The 25,028-nt window shown below is 39.3% G+C and overlaps 3 protein-coding genes across 9 annotated transcripts in view; 2 read left to right on the top strand and 1 right to left on the bottom strand.

Annotated features, from left to right (window-relative positions):
• The first annotated feature begins 11,187 nt into the window (after positions 1-11,187).
• On the top strand, positions 11,188-21,804 carry LOC148405052 (sodium channel and clathrin linker 1-like). 2 transcript variants are annotated; one of them, XM_088407302.1, is made up of 16 exons: positions 11,188-11,429; positions 11,512-11,647; positions 12,292-12,417; positions 12,725-12,795; positions 13,840-13,930; positions 14,964-15,055; positions 15,184-15,361; positions 16,046-16,144; positions 16,794-16,865; positions 16,993-17,067; positions 17,192-17,331; positions 18,865-19,057; positions 19,299-19,495; positions 19,758-19,836; positions 20,962-21,054; positions 21,690-21,804. In XM_088407302.1, exons 1-15 carry the CDS (start codon positions 11,380-11,382, stop codon positions 21,031-21,033), a joined length of 1,671 nt encoding a protein of 556 aa, XP_088263428.1. In that variant the 5' UTR covers positions 11,188-11,379; the 3' UTR covers positions 21,034-21,054; positions 21,690-21,804. The 2 variants fall into 2 exon arrangements, with proteins under 2 accessions (XP_088263428.1, XP_088263429.1); XM_088407303.1 differs by lacking the exon at positions 20,962-21,054.
• cunh4orf33 (chromosome unknown C4orf33 homolog) lies at positions 21,802-24,631 on the bottom strand. Of its 5 annotated transcripts, none has more exons than XM_088407304.1 (7): positions 23,812-23,960; positions 23,550-23,702; positions 23,284-23,477; positions 23,061-23,121; positions 22,891-22,942; positions 22,598-22,797; positions 21,802-22,211 (listed from the first exon to the last, which is right to left on the bottom strand). In XM_088407304.1, exons 3-7 carry the CDS (start codon positions 23,468-23,470, stop codon positions 22,115-22,117), a joined length of 597 nt encoding a protein of 198 aa, XP_088263430.1. In that variant the 5' UTR covers positions 23,471-23,477; positions 23,550-23,702; positions 23,812-23,960; the 3' UTR covers positions 21,802-22,114. The 5 variants fall into 5 exon arrangements, with proteins under 5 accessions (XP_088263430.1, XP_088263433.1, XP_088263432.1 ...); XM_088407307.1 differs by having other exon boundaries at positions 23,564-23,702; XM_088407306.1 differs by having other exon boundaries at positions 23,797-23,954.
• Positions 24,024-25,028, top strand: part of LOC148405050 (sodium channel and clathrin linker 1-like) — a 15,748-nt gene continuing 14,743 nt past the window's right edge. Inside the window, exons 1-4 of one of the 2 annotated variants that reach the window (XM_088407301.1) lie at positions 24,024-24,085; positions 24,395-24,442; positions 24,620-24,687; positions 24,894-24,946. In XM_088407301.1, the coding sequence (XP_088263427.1) occupies positions 24,409-24,442; positions 24,620-24,687; positions 24,894-24,946 (155 nt within the window). In that variant the 5' untranslated portion in view covers positions 24,024-24,085; positions 24,395-24,408. Of the gene's footprint in view, positions 24,443-24,619; positions 24,688-24,893; positions 24,947-25,028 lie in introns of both variants that reach the window. The other variant, XM_088407300.1, reaches the window with a different exon arrangement.

Here is a 25,028-nt window from a genome sequence, read left to right as displayed (position 1 = left end):
AGTCCTCTTTTCCAACCTGCAGCCATTCGAAAGCCTGCATTAGTCCCTTACCAAAAACTGTGAAGAGCAGCGGTTTCACGTATTTGTTTTGCAGCCTTTTTAATTATCACACATTAGTCAGACTTACTTCTGATTGTTCAAGTACTTGTGTATAACTTTTGTTCTGTTTTTGACCATGCATTTCTCTCAGGAAAAGATGATGCTGGTCAAGATTATGACGCTAGAAGACAGCCAAAGAGAATGTGGACCAAACCAGAAATCGCTGCAGTGATGCGACATTTTGGAGGCCACATTAGGAAAGGAAAACTTGCCTCTAAAGTTGAATGCAGGCAGTGCAAGGAGGCAGAAGACTCTGCGTTGTCACAACGTACGGTACAAAATATAAGAGACTTTGTAAGGAACCGAATCATCACAATCAAGAGGCAGCAGGCTCAGAAAAAGCTGTAAACCCATAGCCATTTTCAGCAATAAAAAGGTTTTTTTTTCGATAATCAATCAATTTCATGTACTCTTAATACTTTTACAAATATATTTTACTACTCAACTGAAAATTTCATCACCTATACTCAAGGCTCACATAGCGACAAATCCCGGCTCATCTTGGGAACGTCACATAGAGAATCCCCCAAAAAACAGTTGGAAAATGTGTTTTTAAATGTATTAATTGGACAGGAAATGCTAAAAAATGCTAAGAAAATGCTAAATAGGTGTATCAACTCTTTAGTTTACATTATTGCACTTGGATTAAAGTTGTTCAGATGCTATCCACATTTCCATGTTTAAGTTTGGAGTTCCACAATAGTTTTGCATTTGTTTAATATTAATAAACAGCTCCACTATAAAACTCACACATAACCAAAAGTGATTTGAGTTAGTGGATTTTTTTTCTTGATCTTGATAGACTCCGTTGGGTCTCTTGTTATTGTTAACTGAGAATGTCTGATTCAGTATTTTTGACAGACATTGTTTACAGTTTGATAATCAGGAATCGTTATAATTTTATATAATGCTGTTAATTTCATAATGGCAGGCTACTTGGTCTTTTCATTGAAAGAGCCTGGGTTAAAGGAACCATTGTTAATAAAGACAATTGTCTACACCCTTCATGCAGTTGCTTCTTAATTTGGTAAATTGTAGTTATGACAACATTGCCGTTTTAAGGTCTCAACATTGTTGATACTCTTTACTGTCTTGTGGTCTATTAATTAGTTGTGAATGAGCACTTACAAGGTTGAAATCATCACTCATCTACAGCCAATACTCACGTTTGCTTCTGTGCACTTATTGTATAGAAGTGTCTGGTTAGTGTTTTTATGTTAATTTTAGGTGTTGAGGGTGTGCCCTCGTTGTCCATTTAAAGTCAACATATTCTTGTTGTGTCCATGTATACCACAATTCAAGTGTCGTCATTGGTGTCTGGTTGGTGTGTTTATGTTAATTTTGGGTGGTGAGGGTGTGCCCTCGTTGTCCATTTAAAGTCATCATAATCCTGGTTTTGTCCATGCATACCACAATTCAAGTGTCATCCGAAACCACCATCTAGTCAGGTCTTGTGATCTCAGGTTCTGAACCTCTTTTCTAAGAGCTAAAGTGTTCTAAAATTTTCTCAATTTTTTGGTAGTGATTTGACCTTACTTCTATTGTTCTAGGCCCTTTTAAAAGGTGTGTCAACTTAAACCACCATCGAGCCGGTTTGTGACACTTGTCAATTTATACCCTATAAACACGTATGTGTGTGTGTGTGTGTGTGTGTGTGTGTGTGTGTGTGTGTGCGCGCATCGGTGCGTGAGTGGAGGCGACGAGGGGGGGTTTCACCAAGGGATGATAAGGAGTGGGATTTTGTCGCCTAACCCACTGCACGTATTTCAAAGCTGAAAGTGCCAATTAAAACTGATCAGACTCAATATGGGATTTTGGGCTGTTCCTGAGAAGAACAATCCAACAGCCAACACAAAAATCAATCAGTCCTTCCTCCTGCTCAAGAGAAGCCATTTGCCAGTCAGTTAGTGATGCCAGAGGAGACTGAAACACACAGGCTGTCTAACAGCCTGCAGCAAGGACAGGTGGCAGTGGATTTTCTGGATAGTGCAAAGAAAACGACAGATTTGTTCGTCTGTAATCCTAACTTTTTTCTTTAACTGTTCTTAGTCACCATCGCCCAACTCCCCCACTTGCAAATATGAGAGTCTAATTCAATTTAAAAACAACAAAAAAACCATCCACATGCAATCGTAATTAGCGCGAAGTAAATAAATAAAACTGACATATTTATTGAGAAGCAAAATGAGGGCAAATATACACTTTTGATCCCATCAATTTTAAATATGTCTGTTGTCTTGCACAACGATCTTTTTCCCCCTTTGACACAGATAATTGACTTTTTAGTCTCAAACAAGGGAGAAGCCCCTTTTACAGCAGCCAATATGGATTTTGCATCAACTAGCATTTGCTGCTCTCTGCTGGACAGTGATGAAATATATGTATTGCTGAGAAAAACTAGAACCAAATGAAGAGCGAATATACTATTCCCACTAAACATAGTTTGTTTTTAGATTAATTCTATTGGCTGATTCAAGATTCTACAGTTTCACTGAAGTTATATGTGAAGAATGCAAACGTGTTTTGTTCTGCATTATAACAAGGTTGAACCAAAATCAAAAGATATAGAGACAATGTAATGTGTGCCAGTATCGCATGATGGCGTGACTATGACTTGCCATTTGCCATCATTAACGCAAATGTCTTGCGTTTTGCTCACTCTAGTCTGTGATAGTAATTTCAAATCTTGTTCTGTAATCTGTGTGTGCAAGAGAGGCTGAATGAGCGTTTTTGAATAGGTTATGCAATGGAACTATTAACTCACCAAATTAAAGCTTTACCACTCAGTTCAACCCAGTTTTACATAACTTTAATAGCTTCATCCGACTAGAAGCTTTTTCAGATAATTAAGGCTCGTCATTGTTTAAAATTGTGCTGTGTTTTCCACTCCCCGATTTCTTTGTGTAATTATGCGCACAGTAGATGCATTCCAATGTTTATATCTGTTTGATGTATTTGAATAAGAGTTGTTTCAGGCAATGGGGAATACTGTGTATGCACAGCCGGTGCGTATGCCTCCTACTACTTCAAGATGGAGATGCAGATGTGCTTGTTGTACTAAAAACAAGGCAATTATGTTCTACTGTACAGTATTTCAGATTCATCTTATTTAGTCAACACACAAACTTTGACTAAGTAGGTAAATCCCAACAGCAGCCTTGCATAAAGGAAAACAAACAAAAAAAAACCTTGAGAATCATAAGGTATGCATTCATTTCTTTTTGCTTTTAATAAAGCGGCAGCACTGTTTACTTAAAATATTTTTATATAATGCCTCACAGGAAAAATACAGGATGCTCCCATTTCTTTCATAACACCTGTATGGCAGAATTTTGGTTTTGGAGGTGAGGAGAAAATATTGGCAAACAATTCAAAGAAAGTTTGTAAACAACGCAAAAGGAAAAAATCCATACACTGTGTGAACACAAGCTAAATTCTTTTTCTTAAAGTATTCCTTAAGATGATTAAAGTGTACCTGTGGTGCTCACTAGCAAAAATATATATGGTTTATCACCAGTTATAACTGCATCTAAATATGTCTTTGTTTCACTGGTTGTATTACAACAAGCATTACCCGTGTGCTGTGGTTTGGTCATTTTTAGATCTTCCACATCATTTTAGCCAAGGGGTGGCACACTCCTGGTAATGTGATAACAAAGTAGTCATGCCATGCTGGGTGAAATTTCGGCTCCCTAGTGTCTTCTTTCAATGATTTCCCTTTGATGTGAAATTCCTTTAATGTAAAGATCAAAGGATTGGACAAAATACTGCACAAGGGTTAAAACTGCTCTTGATAATAATTTGTAAAGACAATATCAGCGCCATACTTCTCGCACTATTTGGAAAAAAAAATCCTATTTTTTAATAGAGGGATAGAAATTAGAGCATGTTTTTTATGGCGTTTATTTAAATGAAGTAGACATGGCCAACCACATTTTGACTCACTCAACCTTCAAGAGTGGCCTATATTTATGTAGTGGATTATAAAAAAAATGTATTGAACATAGCCGGGCACATCACTCGGTCATTGACAGCCGACCATCTTCTGGTGAGCGTTTCTGCAACATCAGCAAGTATATCTGATGTGACGCCTTGTGCAAGTATATCTGATGTGACGCCTTGTAAAAATACACAAACAGAGGACCATTGCTCAAGGCCTGGATAGATGGTAAATACGATAGATAGAAGTAAATACGCTTCAATCGATGTTCAGTCCATGTATTTTTCCAAATCAAGAAAACCTGTTAATGACGGGCCAGTGTAACGACGGTTTTACACAGCTCTGGTATTGACTTGTGTTTTCACATGTTCTAAGTTGCAAATGAGCTACTAATTAAGCTAGATGAGCCACATGCACGCAATGAGTATGACTGCACTCTAACATCTCCCCTCTGCTGGTGCTAGCAACATTGGCTGATGTTGTGGACATGTCGGTCATCTCATCTTGCGTAACTCACAGAATGGCACGGAGTCAAATTTCAAACAATAATGAAAGGATAATGACTGCACCCATATATACTGTATAACCTACCATTCCAATAATCTCAATGGATCTCATTTCCATTCCATGTACAAACATTTGGGAACAACATTTTAGGTTTCTTGAGCATCTGGCTCGTCCACGTACGGTCCAAAATGCATCATACCAACAACATTCTCTTCCTCCAACTCTTCAAACACCAGGACCATCTCGTGTAGGGTTGATATATGACTTTCTGAGTTCCCTTCTGAATGCCTTTGTAGACTTTCTATTCAGCTCAGCCATTGTTTTTCTGTAAATGATGTCACACTTTAGGGTTTGCCGCCTACCAGACGCCCCAGCCTCTTGCGTATTTTTTTTTCATGCTTTAGTTTATGTAGCATATTGGAGTAGTTTAATTGAGAAATGATCTGAAATCACCTCACCTGAGCACTTTGGCATTCAATTAAATTGATTAATCGAAGAAAATAATCAACAGGATTATGAATTATTAGAAAAGTTGTTTGTTGCTGCCCTGCTTCATACAAAAAATGAAAATTAAAGTTTCTGACAACTATTAAAGAAGAAACCAAATTTGTTTATTAGGAAGAAAAAAAAAACATGGACAGTGTCGCACTAGGCAGCAGTGATCTGTGAGATTGTTGTGCATCATGTGGATCCAATGCAGTGAGAGTGTGATGTGCTGCAAGAGCAAGCGGCCAATCACACTTGTTGTTGTTTCCTGTAGTTCTGTCACAAACATGAAGATAATCCCCTTGGGGAAACCACAGGCAGAGTCTGTTGTCAGATGTTTGTTTTTTGTTTTTTTTCTGTGCAGAAGGGAGAAGGGGAATTAGCACCCCTTTCCAGACGGGAGTTTCAGACACAGCTGGAACGCCAAGCAGGTACAGATTACACCAGGGGTATAGAGAACACTTGCAGTTCAATAAGCAAACACAAAAGCTGAAGAGATCGCATGTTGTAAGAAAGTTTGTTGACGTTGGTAAATACATGCACCATTGCGACAACAGGATGGATAACGTAAACAAAAAAACAAAAAAAAATTGACTGAGAATGAAATAAAGGAACTTAGTAAGAGTATGAGAAGAACAAGGATTGCAAAGATAAATCAAATACCTTTGCAGTTGACAAGATATATGATATTGTTGAGGATAAGCGGCAATAGAAAATGGATTGATGGATGTCTTGCAGTGAGAATCATCATGAACCTGTATCTTTGAAAGTGGGGTGGGATTTGTCATATATTTGGGTTCAAAGGGATGATAGACTTGGGTTGAAGAAAAGTAGTTTGGTGCTTGTTGTGTAAACTATTTTGTTGTGCAGAGTAAAGACATAGTCACCGTTGTCCCCTCATCTCATAAATTAACTGCCTCTCCATTTCTATCTTCTTATTAAAGGTAAAAATACAACATGTTTGCTCAAATTCATTTTACAGTAATGTGATCCTTGGTATATTGTGTCGATTTATCTTGCACGTCTCTTAAATTATGTGACAATGTCTGCTCAGTATCACTCATTTGTATTTTCTCTCAACTTGTATTACATCTACTTTATAAGACAGCATTTTTTTTCTCATACAACAGTTGTGTGTGGTGCACCCAATCAACCGGTTTCAAACTAGTCCGTCTGTCAGAATGGACTATACTGTACTGTGGATTCACTTCATTTAGAAAATATACCCGTAGATAAATTACTTACAGTATAAATGTCAAGAAATGTACACATTGTGTTGAATTTCTTTAACGCTTGTAGTGGTTCTGGCCCAGCCGTGTTTCCGGAATCTGCCGCCGGGCAATGATGGTTGGCGAGTAAAATGAAGATTTTATCCCATAGTTTCACACTGCTGATTTTCAAGGAAGGCTCGCTCATGAGGTCAAGATGAAGAGAGGCCACATGGCCCTTTGTTCTTGTTTTTAAAACCCTGTATTTCCTCTTTTACCACTCAAATTACATGTCTTAGTCCGCCTCTGCCAAATGTGGTGCCTGACCATTGGTTTCACTGTTAGGTGGGGTGGTCAGGGGTCCAGTTACCCCACAGCCCACAGGGCTGCTCGGGGTGGAACGCCTTTCTTCTCTGTTATCCGACTTATAAGTTACACTGACGTAAACTACCACAATGAGACTTAGGCACCATACTAAAGAGGTTAATAAAAAGTAAATGAAGGCTCAATGGTCAGATCCCAAAATACACTACAACATCAAGCAGTAAACAGACTATTTTGATCAAACCTTCCACACATTACATAGTCATATTTCAGACTAGTTCGTATTAGTTTCGAACCTGGAGAACTGTATTATTTCCCAAAGTAGTTCTGCAAAAAATCTCGGTGTGATATTTGACTCAACTCTCTCCTTTCGGACACATATTAATAACATGACAAGAACAGCGTTCTTTTCACCTCCGCAATATAGCTAAGATTCGCCCTATTCTTTCTCTTAGCGATGCAGAAACATTAATTCATGCATTTGTCACATCGCGCCTAGACTACTGTAACGTTTTGTTTTCTGGACTTCCCGTGTCCTACATTAAAAGCCTGCGGTCTGTACAGAATGCAGCAGCAAGACTATTGACAAGGATGAGAAAGTTCGATCATATTATGCCGATTCTAGCTGACCTGCATTGGCTTCAAATACACGTGAGATGTCATTTTAAGGTGCTGTTAATTACTTATAAAATTTTACACCGTTTAGCTCCTTCCTATCTCGTCGACTTAGTATCACCATATGTTCCGTCCCGACAACTTCACAAAATGCCGGTTTGCTATCGACCCCACGGGCTAAAAAGAAGTCCACGGGATCAAGGGCATTTTCCATTCGCGCACCAGTACTATGGAATGCCCTACCTATGGAAGTTTGCGCAGCCACCTCAGTAGAAATCTTTAAATCCCGGCTAAAAACACATTTACTGTATATTCAAAAGCATTTAGTTAATTGAGCCTGTCTGCAGCTTTCTTCTTTTTCCTTTTTTCCTGCCCCCCTCTTCCGGCTGGGCGAGGGGGCTAGCTAGATGGTGAGGGTTGATTTGACCGCCTCCAATGGGCCCTGCGCTGATCGACCATCGCGGGTTAGGAGATGGGGCGTCTGCGGTCCACCTGGTTGGAATGTGGGATGGTTCCTGCCCAATGGCTTTGCCTGCTGTCAAGACATCACTGCACTATATAGCACATTATGCTTTCTGTAATTTATATTGTTTATGTGTATGTCTGTATTTGGTACATGCAGCATCCACTTCAACCTGTGGGCCTGGAAGCGGGCTCCTCCCACCTGTGGTCCCTTCTGGAGGTTTCTGATTTTCCCCTACTTGGGGTTTTTAAGTTTTTCCTTCCCCTTCTGGAAGCTTTGACAGGGGATGCTGTTGTGTACCTTACACTGAAAAGATGTCTCTGTACGACTTCTTTTTTCGAAGGAGGTCTCCACATGACCTCTTTTCATCTGTGAAGCCCTTTGAGACTTCGGTGATTTTGGGCTATACAAATAAAATTTGATTTGATTTGATTTGATGATTTAGTTTTGACATGGCTTGTCCGACTTACCTTTGCAATAATGTCGATTCCGCCATTGATGGAGAGCAGATGATGGACATCTTTCAACCACCAACATGAAAATAGTTGTAAGTCTGAAGTGATTTGTAAGCTTTCATGTCTTGTAATGTGAGGCTTGAAACAAACAGGTTTGCATCAGAGTTTGCTGTGTAAATTTTGGACTTAGCCCCACACATGTAAACGCTGTAAACTGAGAATCAAGCGCCTGCCAAATAGGTTTTGAGCGACAATTCATTTGTGTTCAAGGTTTCGTTAGACTGAACTCATGGTCCCTATGGAACTACCATGGACTGCACATGGTTCATGCCTTGCTTGGTGGAAAAGAAAAATGTGTACATTTTCTTGAAGGCTGTATGTTGAATTGAGATAGCACAATTTCAGTTGGAGGAAGAGAAGACATGTCAAGCGCCACAAAAACATAATGTAATAATGTACAGTATACCATAATCCTTCAAAATAAACACATCAAAAATACAACTACATCAATGGAATTGCATATCAAGCTTTTATTTTGAAGTTTTTCTCCCGGCGTTTGATAGCTGGAGAACAACAAATGAGGCTTTCATATGTAGTCAGACATTTTATTCTCATGCAGAAGAAAAGGCAAGTTATGCATTAAAAATGTATAACTTATACAACAACAACAATCTTAATAATAGTTGTTCATGTTGTCATATTATTATTGTTTACAAGTAAAGAAAAAAAAAACCTAAGTTACCATTTGCAACACTTCAAGGACATTTTCTTTTAGAGCGGTAGTGTTCAAACATGAGAGTGACATTTTCAGTCAGTAGCCAATCTGATCCGAACGTGGGACAGTAGGGTCGGCTAGAAAGCTACATGTTGAATGTGACATATGCGCTCTGTGATTGGATAGTCAGCATGAGAGGCAGAACCATGCGGGTCAACCAAGCTTGGCTATCAGGCTGTTTTTTTTCTTTGTTTTTTTTTAATCAAATTAAAACAAACGATAGTAAAGGATTTCTTGTTGGAACTGAATTTCACAGACAACTGCATAGTAATAAGTTTCGTTCAACATCTAGCTCGTAGCTCGCTCGAGTTGTGTCCTCTCTGCGGGCTCAGTGTAGTACACATGTTATGGATGTGCCACAAATCCAGCCAATCAGAGCTAGTAAAAGTGCATTGATTGACTGATTGGTCTCAAGTTAGATTGCGTGTTGTCGTTCACCCGAAACGAGCGAACGAGATGGTGACAACACTAACTTGGGTGGGAGAAGGTGGACTTCGTTGGAAACAATGTATGGGCATTATTTGTAATTTTATTTGTATTATATTATCTCATCTGATAGAACTACCTTGTTACTTATTGTACTTTAATGTTATAAATCCACCTCCCGCCCAAGTCGGTTTAACGCAATCTCATTTGCACTTTACGGGTGAACACAACAAGCAATCCAATTGGAGGCCAAGCAGTGTACTTTTACTTACTCTGATTGGTTGGATTTGTGGCACATTCCTAGGGTGTGTGCCACTCTGCGTGCAGAGTACACAACTAGAGCGATCGAGAGCTAGATGTTGAGTGAGGGAGGGAAGGGCAATTGTGAGTGTGAGGTTTAGCAATGAGAGATTTTAAGCAAAAAGTTTTTCTGTGCTCAAAATGAATCCTTGCTTACTCAATATATTTTTCTGTGCTCAAAATCTATTCTTGCTCGCTCAAAATCTTTCATTGCTCGGGAGTGGCACAAATATAATTCCATAAGGTAGGACATCACTGAAGGCCTAAGTGTGAAATGCACGGACCATTACTGTGTGAACGGAAATCTGAAAAGACAAGACGAATGACTGATACCCTGAAGCCTGACCAAAATTTGTCACTTGCTAGCAAGCTGACGTCAAGCTGTGATGTCATTGATGTGGCTGTCTGGTGATGAAAACACAAAATTAATGCAGAATGGATGAGCAGCTGAAGTCTGAATCGATATGTGTAAAGGCTCATGGAGCATGAATGTGCGTTTAAACACTGTGCTGTCCTGTACATGCAGCATGGCTTTAACCCACTGTGATGTGCTCATAATGAGGGATGCTCCAAAATGTTGTGGACGGGCTCAGGAGAGAATTCTCTTCCAAAAATTCTAAATGTGCTTGTGGAATGCAATAAAGACTTCGAAGCTAAATCATTCCACTTTGTTTGAAGTAATACGTTTTAGGTAACGACCCTCTATGGTAATGACTGGCCCGGAAAAAAAGAATTGGAAAGTGAAAGGAACATTTTTCTGCTTCGCCATTAACAACCAACAGAAGTAGCTTAAATGTGGTCTGGCAGTAATGCGAGGCTAATTTCCATAGTTTATATGAAACAGCTATGAAATAAGTGAGGGATGACTCCTCGGAAAGAATTTGTCACCGTGCATGTGTTGAAACTTACGCCTGCACTATTGAGCAATATTAGTTTGGATGGACTTTGAAGAATATGTCATGGTGAAGAATATTTTCTGTTCTGCAGAAATACTGTAGAGGGATGCCACAACGAGGAACGGTACCGTGTTTGTAAACATAGAAGCTCAGTACTATTATCTTTTCCGTCCCATCATTAGCATGAGGAAATGAGTAGAATCAACAGGAGGGTTGGAGACACAATTTTAGATCTGTCATATTAAGGATTTGACTGCACTTACATTCAATTTCTATCCCTCTCATCCTTGTTTAGGATTATTTATTGGGTGAGAGACAAAGGTTCAGAGCTCAAACTTCAAAGTCAAAATCCAGACATGCTGAGAGAACTTCAACAACTCTGGCAAATCATATCATTTGACAATAAAGCTGTCAAAATATAGTTGAATGCTAGATAAGTCAAAAAGGTCACAAATTAGCAATCAAGTCAGACTATGGGTTCAGAGTTAGTGTACTTCTATCCGCAACGCAACGACAGTGTCAGTGTAGAAACAGTGCTGTCCAATTGCAACAAATGAATGCTTTTGAACTCCACTTTTATCTTTTACCTCATTCCACAATTAGAGCGCCTAACAAAGATATACTGTAATCATGTGACTCGACAGGTCCTTAGTTAATGGCCACGTGTAACAAAGGAAGGTCAATCAAATGTAGATAAAGTATAAAGACAGGTTTTTTTTTTATCTTTTATTTGCATTATGTTGCGTTTTTATGTTCTTGTGGAGCAGTCATGCCATTTCACTTGAACTTGCTCCTCAGTTGTGAGAACACATTTGTATCATTTATTTGTGATTGTTTGTATATTATTGTTCTACTCATCTACAACAATCAAATATTTGTGTGACCATGTACAACGCCATCGTGAAGTTGGAAAGTGATGACGAGGGGAACGACCGGTATAGAAATCTTTAGTTAAAAATCTGTCAAGCACGAAACTGTTTTTGATTTTTAAATATGAACTTGGCACTACCTTTGTAGGCTGCATAAAGAGCTGATGGAGCCAGAAACTAATCAGCTTCAGTTTCTGCCATTGACTTTTGGAAACGAGTGTAATACACTGGAGGAGATTGGAATCATTAATAACTATGAAGCTCAAGTCCTAGTTTTTAAGCAGGTCTGCATGAGTTTGTATTTGAGTGCTTTATTTTTCTTGATTCAATTGTTTACTGGGTTCAATTAAGCGATAAAATAGCATCTCTTACATGCATTATCCCCATTACATGGTTTCACCTTACATCAAAAATGATTTTAGACTCGGGTGGCTCGGTGCGGTTAGCATGTCCACCATCTCAGTTCGGGGACCCAAGTTCAAGTCCACCTCGCTCCAGCCTGCCTGTGTGGAGTTTGCATGTTCTCCCTGAGCCGGCGTGGGTTCTCTCCAGGCATACCGGCTTCCTCCCACACTCCAAAATGCATGGCATGTGTATTGGACGTACTAAATTGTCCTTTGGTGTGACTGAGTGCTCGAATGGTTGTTTGTCTCTGTGTGCCCTGCAATTGGCTGGCAACCAGGTCGACCAGTCCCCCACCTACTGCCCAAAATCCGCTGGGATAGGCACCAGCAAGCCTGTGAGCTTTGTGAGGATAAAGCATGTCTAGAAAATGGATGGATGGATTTTAGACTGTCAATGTATATTTAACCATCCTTAATTTCTGCTTTTGCAAAACCTATCATCTGTGTTGTGGATAGTATTTATTTATTTTTTCTGGCTTTTCACATCTGCCTTATGCGTCAATGTATTTTCTGCGTTTGAACAGGAGCGGAAGAAGGTTATGGAGTTATGGCAAACAGCTGCGCAGAAGCTTGACCATCTACAGGAGTTCTACCAGAAAATATTCACTAATGGACTCAATGCCAGTGCTACAGGACAACATCTCATAGCAGTATTTCCACACAGTTTTGATCCAATAGTTTTTTGATGACTGACCCAGGCAGAGTGCTCAAAAGAAACATGTTATTGAATGTGACTTTTGTCTGTTACGTTTGTTATGTTCCCTTGAAAGGATTTCACATGGAATAAATTTAAATAGTTCAAGGCATTTTTAACAGTCACAGAACTGAGTTGTAGCAAAAAAAAAAAAAAAAACAGTCCAGGTTATGGATTTACTCAGAAAATTGCTGGACTCATTGAAATGTATTTTGGAATTCATGCCAAACTAAAGGCACTCATCTATCTTCTTTTATTCACAGATCAGCTGTGGTCACCAAAAGATAATGACGGAAGACAATACAGAAAAACAGGACCTACAAATTCACCTCAGGTTACAATTTTTTATTCTCTGTAGCTGTTGCAAAATTTATTATGAAAACCAAACAACCCCTTTTAATGTTGTGAGCATACCAGGACTAATTAATGCTGCCTTTGCGATTGGCTGGTAACTACCCCCATTTGTACCCTACCTTTCACCCAGAGTAAGCTGGGAAAGGCTCCAGTTCATCTGCAATCATAATCAGAACAACATATTCAATGAAGGAATATTTCTATAGATTTTTTTATATGTCCTATGTGGGACTGGTCATTGAACACACCTCCAGTCAACTAGGGGAGTGATCACAATGTTCCCTTGCTACTTTGCGCTACATCTTTTGCATCTTCAGTGCTTTACTTTTTCTTTTTTCATAAAAATATCTGAGATAGATCTAAGATAGCTGCTAGAGGCACTGTGGTCAAGAGTTAACAGCTTGGACAAGACTGACGAGGCAAACATTCAATCAACTCACGAGCACTCCTACAAGAAACATGATTGGCTCTCAGTGGGACATTAACCAATGAGGCCAGGAGTGGATTACAACTCCTGGGCAGGATCAGATAATAACAACTTTTTGAAGTATGTTTATTGTATGAATCTTTATAACAACTGTGTGATTAACATGCATGCCTCAAACAAAGCACTTGCTCCCTGAAATAAAAAAATAAAATAAAAAATGGAAACGTCCTATTTGAATCCAAGACACACCATTAGGGCAAGTGAAATCCGTAGGTACTTAGGACACGACACCACTCATGTGAATCTCGAACCAACCATTACAGCTGATGAAATCTATTGGTACTTGGGACACACGTTAAAACGGTTTGCCCTTGTTACACCAGGACGTCTGGTCACCCTAGCCTGATGATAATTTGTCTTATGCTAGCCACCCCACAAGCCTGTTGTTATGGTAAACAGTTTCATTTCCAGGCAGGCAGAGAGCCATCAAGATTAGGAAGTGGATGACCTAAAAGTCACCAACAGGCTGAACCTCAGTTGTTGCTGGTAAGAGTATATATAGCATAAGTAGTATGCTGTTTCTGACTTGTGTTTTAGAAAAACCAAAGCTGATCTGAGAAGAGCCATAGCCAAAGTGGATGAAATGACGCAACAGCTCCAGTTTGCTCAGCACCAGCTAAAGATAAAGGTAAACAAAGAAATATAGTAAATGGGTACAGCTCAATACGAGGGCACCATTTGATGAAAACACACATTTTACAGGGAAGGGAGCTAATGTCACAACCATCAAGAAGAGATGTCAAAAACAGTGAAGCGTTGTCAGTTCATTTTTTATTCGTTTTTCTTTTAAATTCACTGTTTTGAAGTGTTACATACAGAACAAAGCTGAGTGTTACATCGTGATAGTTTCTTTTGTGTTAAAATGGGTATGTAGTTCAAAACTATAAAGAAAAATACAAAAACAAATGTAGATGGAGAATTTTACATTACCAGTAGAGAAGGTAACATTTGCATTATTATATTTTTAACCCATATTGTCAATGTGACAAGTATGGCTGCTCGAATGAATGTGTTTTTTTTTTTTTTTTTTTTTTTTAATTCTGGACAAATTCCTTTGAAGTTTACTACAAACGAAGATGATATATAATCCTCCATTTGCTCACAATTCTGCCAACTCCCCTTATAAGAGTAGGCTTTCCATAAGTTTTGGTAAAGAATTTTGTTCAGTTCATGTTGTTGAAGCACTTTATAAAGTCAGAGGTCACTGGTGTTAGATGCTGGACTCACGAGTTCTGTTGTAGTTCCAACCAAATATGTTTTATTGTGTTCACATGAGGGTTCTCCTAGGTCACATTGAATTAAAAAGCATGAAACCTATGGCCTCTCTTTTGAGCATTGGGGATGTCATTTTTTTTTTAACAAAAATTGGGTCATTTCCCATTCTCACGCAAAATTGGAATTATAAAACATCCACGCTCTTGGCGACTACATAACTAGAATGACAAAATAACTGTTGAAAACATGTTTGATTCGTAAAGATCTCAGGAAGGTCTAAATACTTTTTATCCATACAATGATTTTCAGACAAATTGCAGTCGGCATAATGACTTTGGTAATATGCGGGAATATTGTATTGAAAACACTGTGGGAAAAAAAAAAAAAAAAACTCTGCATAGCTCGGCACCAGAACTGCCTTTTCTTCAAATGCCATACATGTTTAGGAGGAAGATGAAGCAAAGGTCCTAAGTCGAGAGGAAGCAGCACAGAAACGAATCCAACTGCTTCAGACAACCATCGGCCAACAAGAGACTAGGTGATTATAAAAATATAAAAATCCCCAAGGGTTTTATCCGCAAACACTTACTAGTCTGACTTGCATTATGTATCGGGAGGTCATTCAGGGATATTTCTCAACAGCTCTTGATGTTTACATTGGCTCAGAATAAAAGCTGCATCTCAGGAGGCAGAGATTGCACTCAAAGATCAAACTATGTGGGAGAATACAGCAGCCAACCTAAAGGCCCGTTGTGCTACTTTAGAAAAGGAGAAGTGTGAGGGTCTGGACAAAGTGCGAGAGTGTGTTCAGATGGCTGAGGAAGCAGCATTACAGAAGGAGGAGGCACATATTTGCTCTCTTTTTACCTTTCAGAAACTGACCAGTTAGAAATGCATACAGTAGATGCTGTACTTTCATTTGCATTGATCTGTAGAGCCGCGGCAACCTACTTAGCATCTGGAATATTCAGGAGTGATTTAGTTATGAAATTAAAATGCAACAAAAAGGGGGGGAAAGAAACCGTTATTAATGTGTGGAACATAAAATGCTCTAAAAAGCAGGATTATTGTACCGCGAACTCAAGCTTAATGCCTGCCCTCAAGAGTGCCACTAGTCAAACAATGGGGCACCAATTTAGGGTATTTATAAGATTAAAAAAAAAAAAAACTATTTTCCGTGAAGGTTGCTATACTTAGGTAACTTTGAATTTGAGGTTTCCCAGTAAGACGTTAATGGCTTTGATTCGAGGACAATCAATCAAGTTCTTTACATCGATGACGTTATTTTCGGCTTTTGAACAGTGGGTACAAGGACCAAGGGTGGGGCTGTAAAATGACTGTCTTTCGAAAAGAAAAAAAAAACAAAACAAAAAAATGCAAAGTACCGCAAGGCAACACACAGTATATATGAACATTGATCTCAATATTAGTTGTGTCGGTGTAAGATCTCAGGAAATTGAGGCTGACTTTCAATCACTGAAAGTACAAACCCCCTAAACTGATTGACCCTCCATGTATCCCCCTTCAGGCTCAGATAAGAGCAAAGCAGTTGACAGAAGAGCTTGAAAAGACAAAAAGGGCCTTCCAACAGTTGATCCAGGAAGCTACTCTTTGCTCCAATAAAGAGGTAGAGAATGTTGTGTATTTTATTTTATATTTTATTTTATATTGAGTTTTTTAGATCTGGATACGAAAGGTAAGGAGAAATGGCACATGACAAGTAGGATCGAAGCATTCTAAAATGGGGGAGAATCTGATTTTTTTACAATAATGAAATTGAATAATCTACTGAACATAAAAGTTGTTTTATGAACGACAGTATTTTCCTGAAACACATCATTAGTTCAACAAATATTTCTAAATGCTGTTTGCATGATTGTTTTATTTAAAATCTTGAGTACCCCCGGAAGTTCCTTCAAGTACCCCCAGGGGTACCCCATTTGAGAACCACTGCATTAAATACTGTAACCATTAAGTAATTTTGCTCTCACCATCTGTTATACAATAAAATAATGTAACCACATAGTAATTTTGCTCTCAGCAACTACAGATTGCGCTTCATTAAGCCATCCTAGCGGAGACAAAATACTCTTTGGCCACTGCAGCCAACAGTTGACCAGGCATATTGAGTGTCTACTTGTCAGTCTATTTGTCCTTTGATGATTTCTTCTTGTTTACGGTATATGGTATGGGTGACAATATATTGTCTGTAAAGACTTTACTGATTAAATACATTTGTTTCACTGACAGAACTGTACTTGTTATTTCATTAACAGCTGAACAACATGCGCCAAAAGTGCAACACTGAAATGCAAAGGATGGCTGATGAATTGTCTCTATTGCAACTGGCAAGTTTTTAACCAGCTTTGTGCAAATTGCTCTCAGAACAACTTTGCATGAATCTCTTTCATTCTTAACATTGCTTTCCAACACCTGGTTTAACCTGTTCTTGTAACTCCAACCTCCTCTTTGTAGGACTGTGTGGACAAACAGTCTCAGATTGAGAGGTCTAAGCGAGAAAGAATAGCGTTAGAAGAGGAACTAGCAAAGGTAGATGTTAAACTAAAATACAGGAAGCAGACCAATCCAGAGACAAAGTCTTTGTGTTTTATTATGCAGAATGATTATACCAATTGCTTGTGCAATTGTTAAATGACTGTTTTCTTTATTTTAGGTGACAAAGTGCAAGGTAGAACACGAGCTTAACAAAATTGATGCCCTTCACCAGAGGTGTCTAAAGGCAGAGCAGATGAAGGATGAAATGAGCAACACTTTGCAAAGTACCCAAAGCAAACTAAAAAAGTTGCAAATGGAGTAGGTGGAAAAGCCATACCATGGATTTACTGCTTTTGAAGCCACTTAATACTAGAATGTATTGTACCTGCAACCTGACCTGTCTTCAAAGACAGGAAGTGCAGAACGTAGAGACTGGAGCTTGATGTCACACTTTTTACATACATATACAGTACTGTATATTTCTTTGAAATCAACACAACATATGTAAACAAAATGTGTTTCAGTTTAGAGTTATAGGCCATCAAATGTGACATATTGCCGCCCAACAAGGGATACGTTGTCACATGACATGGGGTAAGAGGTCACATTGGATTTTGCAACACATAAAGGGGCAAAATACTTGTATTTGTATTTATTTATTTTTTTTACACGTGTGCACATTGACACTAGACATAAACAACATTTATCAGTTTGAAGACACCACTGAACATAGACTGAACACATCAGTACAGTAGCCATTGAACAAATTCATTAATCAATCCATCATCAACCGTTTTATCTGGAGTCGGTTCTCAGGAGCAGCAGGAACAACATGGTTCAGCATGAAAGCCCGGACTTCCCTCTTTCCGGGCACTTTGTCCGAGAGACAGTTACAGCCTAGCGATAAATTCTCTCCAGCGTGTCCTAGGTCGTCTGGCGCCTCCTTAAGGTGGGTAATGCCTGAACACCTCACCACATCTGCAAAAAGCAGAAATGGAATACTGAGACTATCTAACCGGATGCCCTAAATGCTCCGGTTGCACCTAGAAATGCTGTCCATGAAGCCGATGAACATAAACGGTGACAAAGGGCAGGTTTGGGAGAGTCCAACCCTCATTCAAAATGAATTTTACTTATTGCTGGGAATGTGGACCTGACTCTTCCACGATAACGCAGCATCTGGCCCCTCTCGCCCCTCTCACAAACGGTGAGCCCATGGGAAGGGGGACCCTCGTACTCCTTTAGGGCTGAAATGACCATGCGCCGCCATGAGTGTAGTCCCGGCCACCAGTATCTCGTTAACGAACCCCATCTACAGGCCCGCCTCCAGAAGTGGTCCCTGCTGACCCGCGTCCCGGCAAGGAAAACCTGACTCCATTGATCATACTCATCATAAATTGTCTCTAAGCCATCCTTAATCATGACCCTTGGACCTGTTTGTCATGGGCAACTGTCAGGGGTGTAAAGCCTCAGGCATCTTAGCTCGGATAAATGGAACTCAGCAAACCCCTCCATCACAGTAAGGTGACGGCTGATCAAGAGGCCATTGAACAAATGTTAACACAAAATAATCTGCAACACCCACTGTATTAAATTCCAACTCCATTACTACTATGTAACTAGTGTACACCTTGGCTTAAAATATGCTGCTGTCTTCTCAGAGGACATGACTCCAGCATGACCCCTGACCATGTTAAGGCAGAAAACTAGTCTTCCACTTTTTTGTTGCACTCTAAGATGGAGAAGATATTTGCAATATGACAACTTATCCCATGCACAAACTAGCCCCAACTAGTCTCCATTGTCTTCCATTATTATCTTTTGCTTATCTACATTTATTTCAATCTTTAGATACAATGAGGAGCTCTATCAAAGCCAGGAAGAGGTGCGGCAGCTAAAGGACTGTTTGACTTTAGCAAGAGAGGACAGCATCAGAATCAGTGATGAGCGACTCCTGTTGCAACAGGAGAATGTTCAGTTCCGCAGAGAAATGGATGAGCTGCGCAAGGCTTGCTTGGAGGTCCAAAAAAAGGCAAAGCAAGAGGTAGATATAAGGATTGTTGAAAAAAATGTGGGGAAATGTGCCACTGAGAAGAAAGTACTTTTCAGTCTTAGTCAAAAGACGACCAATATGTTCATATCCCTGTGACCTACTATTTCACATTTACATCAATGACTGGATAACTTTGGGAACATTGACAAGAGATAATATGGTAATATTGTATGATTATAAATGTAAACAGTACAAAGACAGTTTTAACATTCACCAATGAGGATGTTCCTAGATTACACAGATCGCACACAAGTACAGCATCAAGGAGAAGACACTGAAAGCGGAGATGGGAGACCTAGAGGAGCACAGTCACAACTCATGTGCTGATTTGATGCGCCTTCTGATAGCACAGCAAAAAAGTATCCAGTGCTGGAAAGTGGAGGCCCCAAACATGGTCAAGGCTTTTGAATCCAGAATTAAAAGTCTGACGTAAGATTAAGCCTACGAAATAAAGTGAATGCACAACTACAGATTGTAAACTATTGGCAGTGACAGAAAAAAGCGATATGAGACGATTGCTTGTTAAAAGGAATACAAATTATATTGATTTTAATTCTAATTTTAAGTTTTAATTATAATTTTAATTTTAATTTTAATTAATTTTAATTAATGACAGCTGCACATTATGACAACTGTGCAATTTAAAAAGGTTTATGCCTATTATGATTTTGTTTTATCGTGTTTTTTCCAGGGAAGAACTTGACCTGCACCAACAATGTTCACATGAGTTTGAAATCCAGCTCAGCAAAAACAACAATACTATTGGGGAGGTTTGTAAACAAGAAGTTGTGGAAGACAATAATATGGTCTTCCTGTTCCAGCGCACGTACCCCCCCCCCCCCCCCCCCCCACCCACACACACACACACGCACACACACAAACACAAAAGTCATTCTAAAAAAAAGACCAGAGATGTCAATGTCGGTGTGAATTAATTTGTCTGATTTAGTGACCTGTGACTTATGTCCAATCCAGTATGTACCCAACTTTTTCACTCATGTAATATGAGAGACTATCTACTTGGCGAACCTAAATAAAATAAGTATTATTGGTTATACATCATTTATTAAATGGACAGTAGTAACACATATGCAGGAACAACATTTCCATGCTAGCTGAGAGACAGAATAGTCACTCCAGCATATCCTGGGTCATCCCTTGGGCCTCCTTCCATTGAGGCCCAGAACACCTCACTAGGTAGGCGTCCAATCAGCATTGTACCACGTGCTCGAGTCACCTTAACTGGCTCCTCTCAATGCCTAACCCTGAGCCCCTCCCAGATGACCGTGCTTCTCACCCTATCTCGAAGGGAAAGCTCGGACAAGAAACCCATTTCAGCCCCCTGTATCCCAAATCTTGTTCTTTTCGTCACCTTTACGTTCCCTTTTCTGACTGTGGGCCATGGTCTCAGATTTGGAAGAGCTGATCTTCATCCCAACCCTTTCACTCGGCTGCAAACCACTCCAGGTAGAGTTGTAGATTATGACCTGAAGAAGACAACAGCACCACATCATCCAACAAATAGACTATTGAACTGGACCCCTTCAACGCTTCAGTTGCGCTTAGAAATTCTGTTGACCGTGTCCCTTTTCTAATTCCACAAAACACACATTTACCCATACACCCTCGCGGATCCTGCCGAGGGTGTAGAGCTGGTCCACTGTTCCACGGCCAGGACAAAAAACACTCTGCTCCTCCTGAATCTGAGGTTAGACTTCTGCACAGACCCTCCTCCCTCCACCCCTGAATAGACCTTATCGTGGAGGCTGAGGAGTGTCATTCCTCTTTAGTTGGAACATATCCTCCGGTCCCCCTCCTTAAACACAGAAACTTAATATGCGACCATAGTTATGTAGTCTCCATGTATAGAAAAAGTAAATCTTTTGTTTGTGCAGTATGAGACAGAGCTGGCAAAACTTCAAGAAAAAGCCAGTCTCCTCCAGAAACGACTCACTAAAACTGAGTAACCCACGACACCTTTACAACAGGTATCACGTTTGGCTATTGAATCAGCACATTGTTGTGATATATGTCCATGATAACCTAATATGGTCTACATGACAGAAGTGTATACATTCAACTTTAAAGGATTTTACTGTCAGAAACATGTTAATTTATAGTAATTCTTCACCAATGAGCAACTAATATATTGTGGCTAAGAGCACAGCTTCATTTCAAGCTGTTACTGTAACATTGTTTCTGACAAAAACGGAAATTGACTGCCATGTGTATGTGATCTGAAATATTGAAATACTGTATATAGTTGCAAGAAAAAGTAGGGGTAGGTGAACCCTTTGTTTACATGAGTCAGTGCTTGTGAGAATCCAAAAACCCTTCTCATTAAACGGAATCTACATTGAATTCATATTTGAAAAAGCTCTTATTATTGGGGTTCAAATATCTTTTATAAAAATGTACCTGTGTCCAATAAAAAGCAATTATTAGTTTAAGCAGACTGTGTCTGTGAATTAAATGTGGATGAACATCAGATCACATTTGAATAGCAGTTTGTTCAGAAATCCAAGTACCGGTAATTCAAATGGGTCGGCAAACGTTTTTTTGCAACTGTATAAACCGTATGTGCAATTTGAATTGATAATTGATTCTCCTCTTTTTCTGACAGCTCTGTTTTGGCATCTCGGCAGGGGCAGACCAGTCTTGGTTCTTCTGACGCCTTAACAGTCTCTGTTTGATATTTAGAGCATTCATAATAAAGCACTACAAGAATACAAACACCAGCTGTAAAATTTGTGTTTAATGATTTATCACAAAGTCTTTACAATGTTTTAGATATTGCTGAACCAGTCCTCAAACTGACACACAACCCATCAAAATCAGAAATTATATTAAATGAAGAGTGTTGTCAAATTTACAAGAAATAAACGTGTGGTACTGTATAGAAAAATCCAGAATGACATAGAATACACTTTGTGAAATTACATGATGAAGCTAAGCCAAAAACACAGGCACAAATGACGCTTATGCAGATGGTTGAATGGAGGAAAGTACAGTTGGATATAGGAGAGGACAAGCACGTTTTTGAAATGCTCAGCATTTCCCCTTCCAAAGATCCGACTCTGGCTGCTCCCAGTCATCTCCCATGATGCTTTGCAGGCAAAAATCACCAAAATACTTCAGGGCATGGCTAAGAGACAGAAAATAAAAGGTAATGCGCAATTCATACATAAATGTAGAGTAGTCTCAAGTCTTTTCAATAGACTGATAAACACTTAGCTCCATTTAAAAATTGTACATTTTTTTTAGTGACCCTTGTCGATTCTGATATTCATGCTGTGTACATTTTCATTTTATAATTCTAATTGTGCCATCAGGCGAATAACGGCTGAATCGTGACCAAGCGTGCCTTTCAATTATGACGGTTAAAGCTTACTTTTGCTCACTGGTTCAAAATGGTTTTGCAATTTCAGAGCATATAGTATGTGGGAATTGGTTTGTGTCCTGATTTGCTCCAATCGAAAAATAATACTTTTGATATGTCTAAATTCTTTTAATGACGAATGTTATACTTACAAGTTTGGCTTTTGTCCTTCATTTATCTCCTCACTGGGTATAGGGTAGAGCGCTTCATATGTGCGCTTCTCTCCAGAGCCATGTATAGCATAAGAGTTTATCTTGTTCACATTAGGGGGGAAGTACATCCAGGGAAGAAGAGCTTCCCCTATCCATCTGTCTCCAATGACCGTAGCATTAAAAACCATCGGCAGTTGTTGCTGGAAGCAGGTACAAGGGAAATATTTTCAAACATGACACCATATTAATAACCCTTTATGAACCCTCTGATTACTTCCATTACAGCCGCCTACCTGGAATGCTTGGCCGACCCCTGACAGCAGTAATACCAAGTGCTGACCATGTCTAAAGTGAAATTACAGGAAGTGATAAAAGTTCAAGCGGAAGTGTATCATGCTTTTACGTTTTATGTATGCATTGGTGTGTCAAATATAATTAAATAAATAAATAAAATTTTACTTACGGACAAATTTCCACCTCAAGGTAATTCTCTGTAGTACTATTGAGGAAGAAAGCCTCAACAACTAAGAAAATGAAGGTAAATTATTCTCAACACAATGTAAATCTCTGCATACTGTTCAAAATCTCATACCACATGTTTTAATTATGCATTTGTTTAGAATATTAATTTGAAAATATTCTTAAATATTAACATATTTTCCTTCGTGAGAACTTATCCCACCCACCTTCATAATCCCAGAGCCCAGGGAAGGGCTGGCCAGGAGGCCCTGGAGGAGCCCCTGGATCATTGAAGAAGGGAGCATGAGTCTTCATTTTTAGCCCTTCAACACCAGGTGAGAAGATGATTCTGATAGGGTCATGATTCACAGGTTTGCTGTCCCAAGTGTGTGCAATCTCAAATTCTGCTTGCATATTTGGTCTGTAAGTAGAATTGCATAAGAACATTGAGCTTCTATCTGGGCCCCAGTTCAAGACATAAAAAAGTACACACATGGAGAGAATTACAAGTCTGGTTCATGCAGCTGACTGTCACAAACTGCAGTCCACGACCTGATCCCCTGTTGTTCTTCCAAGACTTGTTGTTGTCCTCTTAACCAGAACTTCTCACGCCCTCGCCATTAATTTCCATGCGCAATGCGTTATCCTGTTAGGTTAATATCCAACGCGGTCATTTTTCATACACATCTTATCATGATCGTACAAGCAACTTGACTTAGGTAAATTAAAGAGTGGCCTACGTTATGGTTTCATACCTATCCTCTTGACGATTGTCGAGTTGACGAAATTACCAAATTGCATCACCATTCAATATCCTATTTATACATTTTTTTTAATTAAAATGTCAAACTATTTGCTACGATTTTGATTCTGTGTATATGGTCGCGCGCTTCCTGAACTTCCTTCTGAGCAGAACTATGTTGTATTAGTCGGTTGTCCATGTCGGAACAATTAAAACGGTGCACAACTTGTCTGCCATTGGCTGCTGTTTGTTGTTTTCAAAGTGGACGGCGCAACTAGATTTTTGAGGTAATGTGCTCCCGCTCGCCACTAGTCTTATTAGTTTAAAAACACTTGACGGGAGGGCACAAGTAACGTCAATCACCACACATTGTACAATCGAATGTATGTTATTTACAGCAGGCCCAGGCCAGTGCTAGCGGACATTGATTAGCTTGCTTCCTTGTTGCAATACATGGCGTCTGCCTGATTTCTTAATACAATGGGTTTTTTTGTCATTGTTGTTCTTTTTGATACTTTGCGATGCCGGCTTGCAACACAAACAACGCTTATGTTGTTACCACGCTAGCATGGTATACTTTAATTGTTTCCTTAAAGGGTGTATCAGCAACATGGAAGCAGAGATCGAGTTTCTTCGTGATCAAGGTAAGGAAAATTCGAAATAAGTAAATCGGTTCGTTAAAACTAGCTTCAATTAGACACCATTATATTCCTACACGATTGCGAGTACCACGAAGACCTACCTTTTGATATAATTAACTGGAAATTGAATGTGTGCATATTTTAAAGCCAGGGAAAACTTCCAACAGTTTGTGTTCTCAGTCCGCAGGCTAAATTCCTCTCTCAGCCAATATCAACGCGAAGGGCACGCTCACACCAAACCATCTCAGGTGAAAACAAATAATAATAAAACGTGTTTCGTACGTTTCAGCTGTTTATAGATGGTGTGTTTACTATTTTTAGTTGTCTTAAGTTACTGTGGAACTCATGTAAAGAGTAATAACAGATGGGCTTACGCATTTTCATTGTCCGAACTAGACTGTATGTTAACATTAGGTATGCATATTCACAAACCCCTTGGCGAATCTTTCTTCAGGTTGAAGAAGAAAAGACAGCCGACTTTGATGCTCCCTGGTTATTCAATAGGAGGTCTGACACAACACTCATTGTCTCATTATAAATACTAGACAAAATCTTGTAAAGCATCATAAGAGTTGTATAATATAATGGT

Source organism: Hippichthys cyanospilos, unplaced genomic scaffold (assembly GCF_059441005.1).
Source record: "Hippichthys cyanospilos isolate Australia breed blue-spotted pipefish unplaced genomic scaffold, RoL_Hcya_1.0 HiC_scaffold_74, whole genome shotgun sequence".
NCBI classification, from domain to species: Eukaryota; Metazoa; Chordata; class Actinopteri; order Syngnathiformes; family Syngnathidae; genus Hippichthys; species Hippichthys cyanospilos.
The sequence above is the reverse complement of the archived record's forward strand: the minus strand, read 5'-3'. Positions and strand labels throughout refer to the sequence as shown.

What these genes read in the sequence shown, in the direction of transcription:
- LOC148405052 (XM_088407302.1), top strand. Translation starts at nt 11,380, where the DNA reads ATGTACAACGCCATCGTGAAGTTGGAAAGTGATGACGAGGGGAACGAC. An exon ending in GACCTACAAATTCACCTCAG is followed by an intron (nt 12,796 to 13,839) that starts GTTACAATTTTT and finishes CTTGTGTTTTAG; the next exon opens with AAAAACCAAAGCTGATCTGA. An exon ending in CTAAAAAAGTTGCAAATGGA is followed by an intron (nt 17,332 to 18,864) that starts GTAGGTGGAAAA and finishes TTCAATCTTTAG; the next exon opens with ATACAATGAGGAGCTCTATC.
- cunh4orf33 (XM_088407308.1), bottom strand. Translation starts at nt 23,470, where the DNA reads ATGCAAGCAGAATTTGAGATTGCACACACTTGGGACAGCAAACCTGTG. An exon ending in TGGGCTCTGGGATTATGAAG is followed by an intron (nt 23,122 to 23,283) that starts GTGGGTGGGATA and finishes TCATTTTCTTAG; the next exon opens with TTGTTGAGGCTTTCTTCCTC. An exon ending in CTTGAGGTGGAAATTTGTCC is followed by an intron (nt 22,943 to 23,060) that starts GTAAGTAAAATT and finishes ATTTCACTTTAG; the next exon opens with ACATGGTCAGCACTTGGTAT.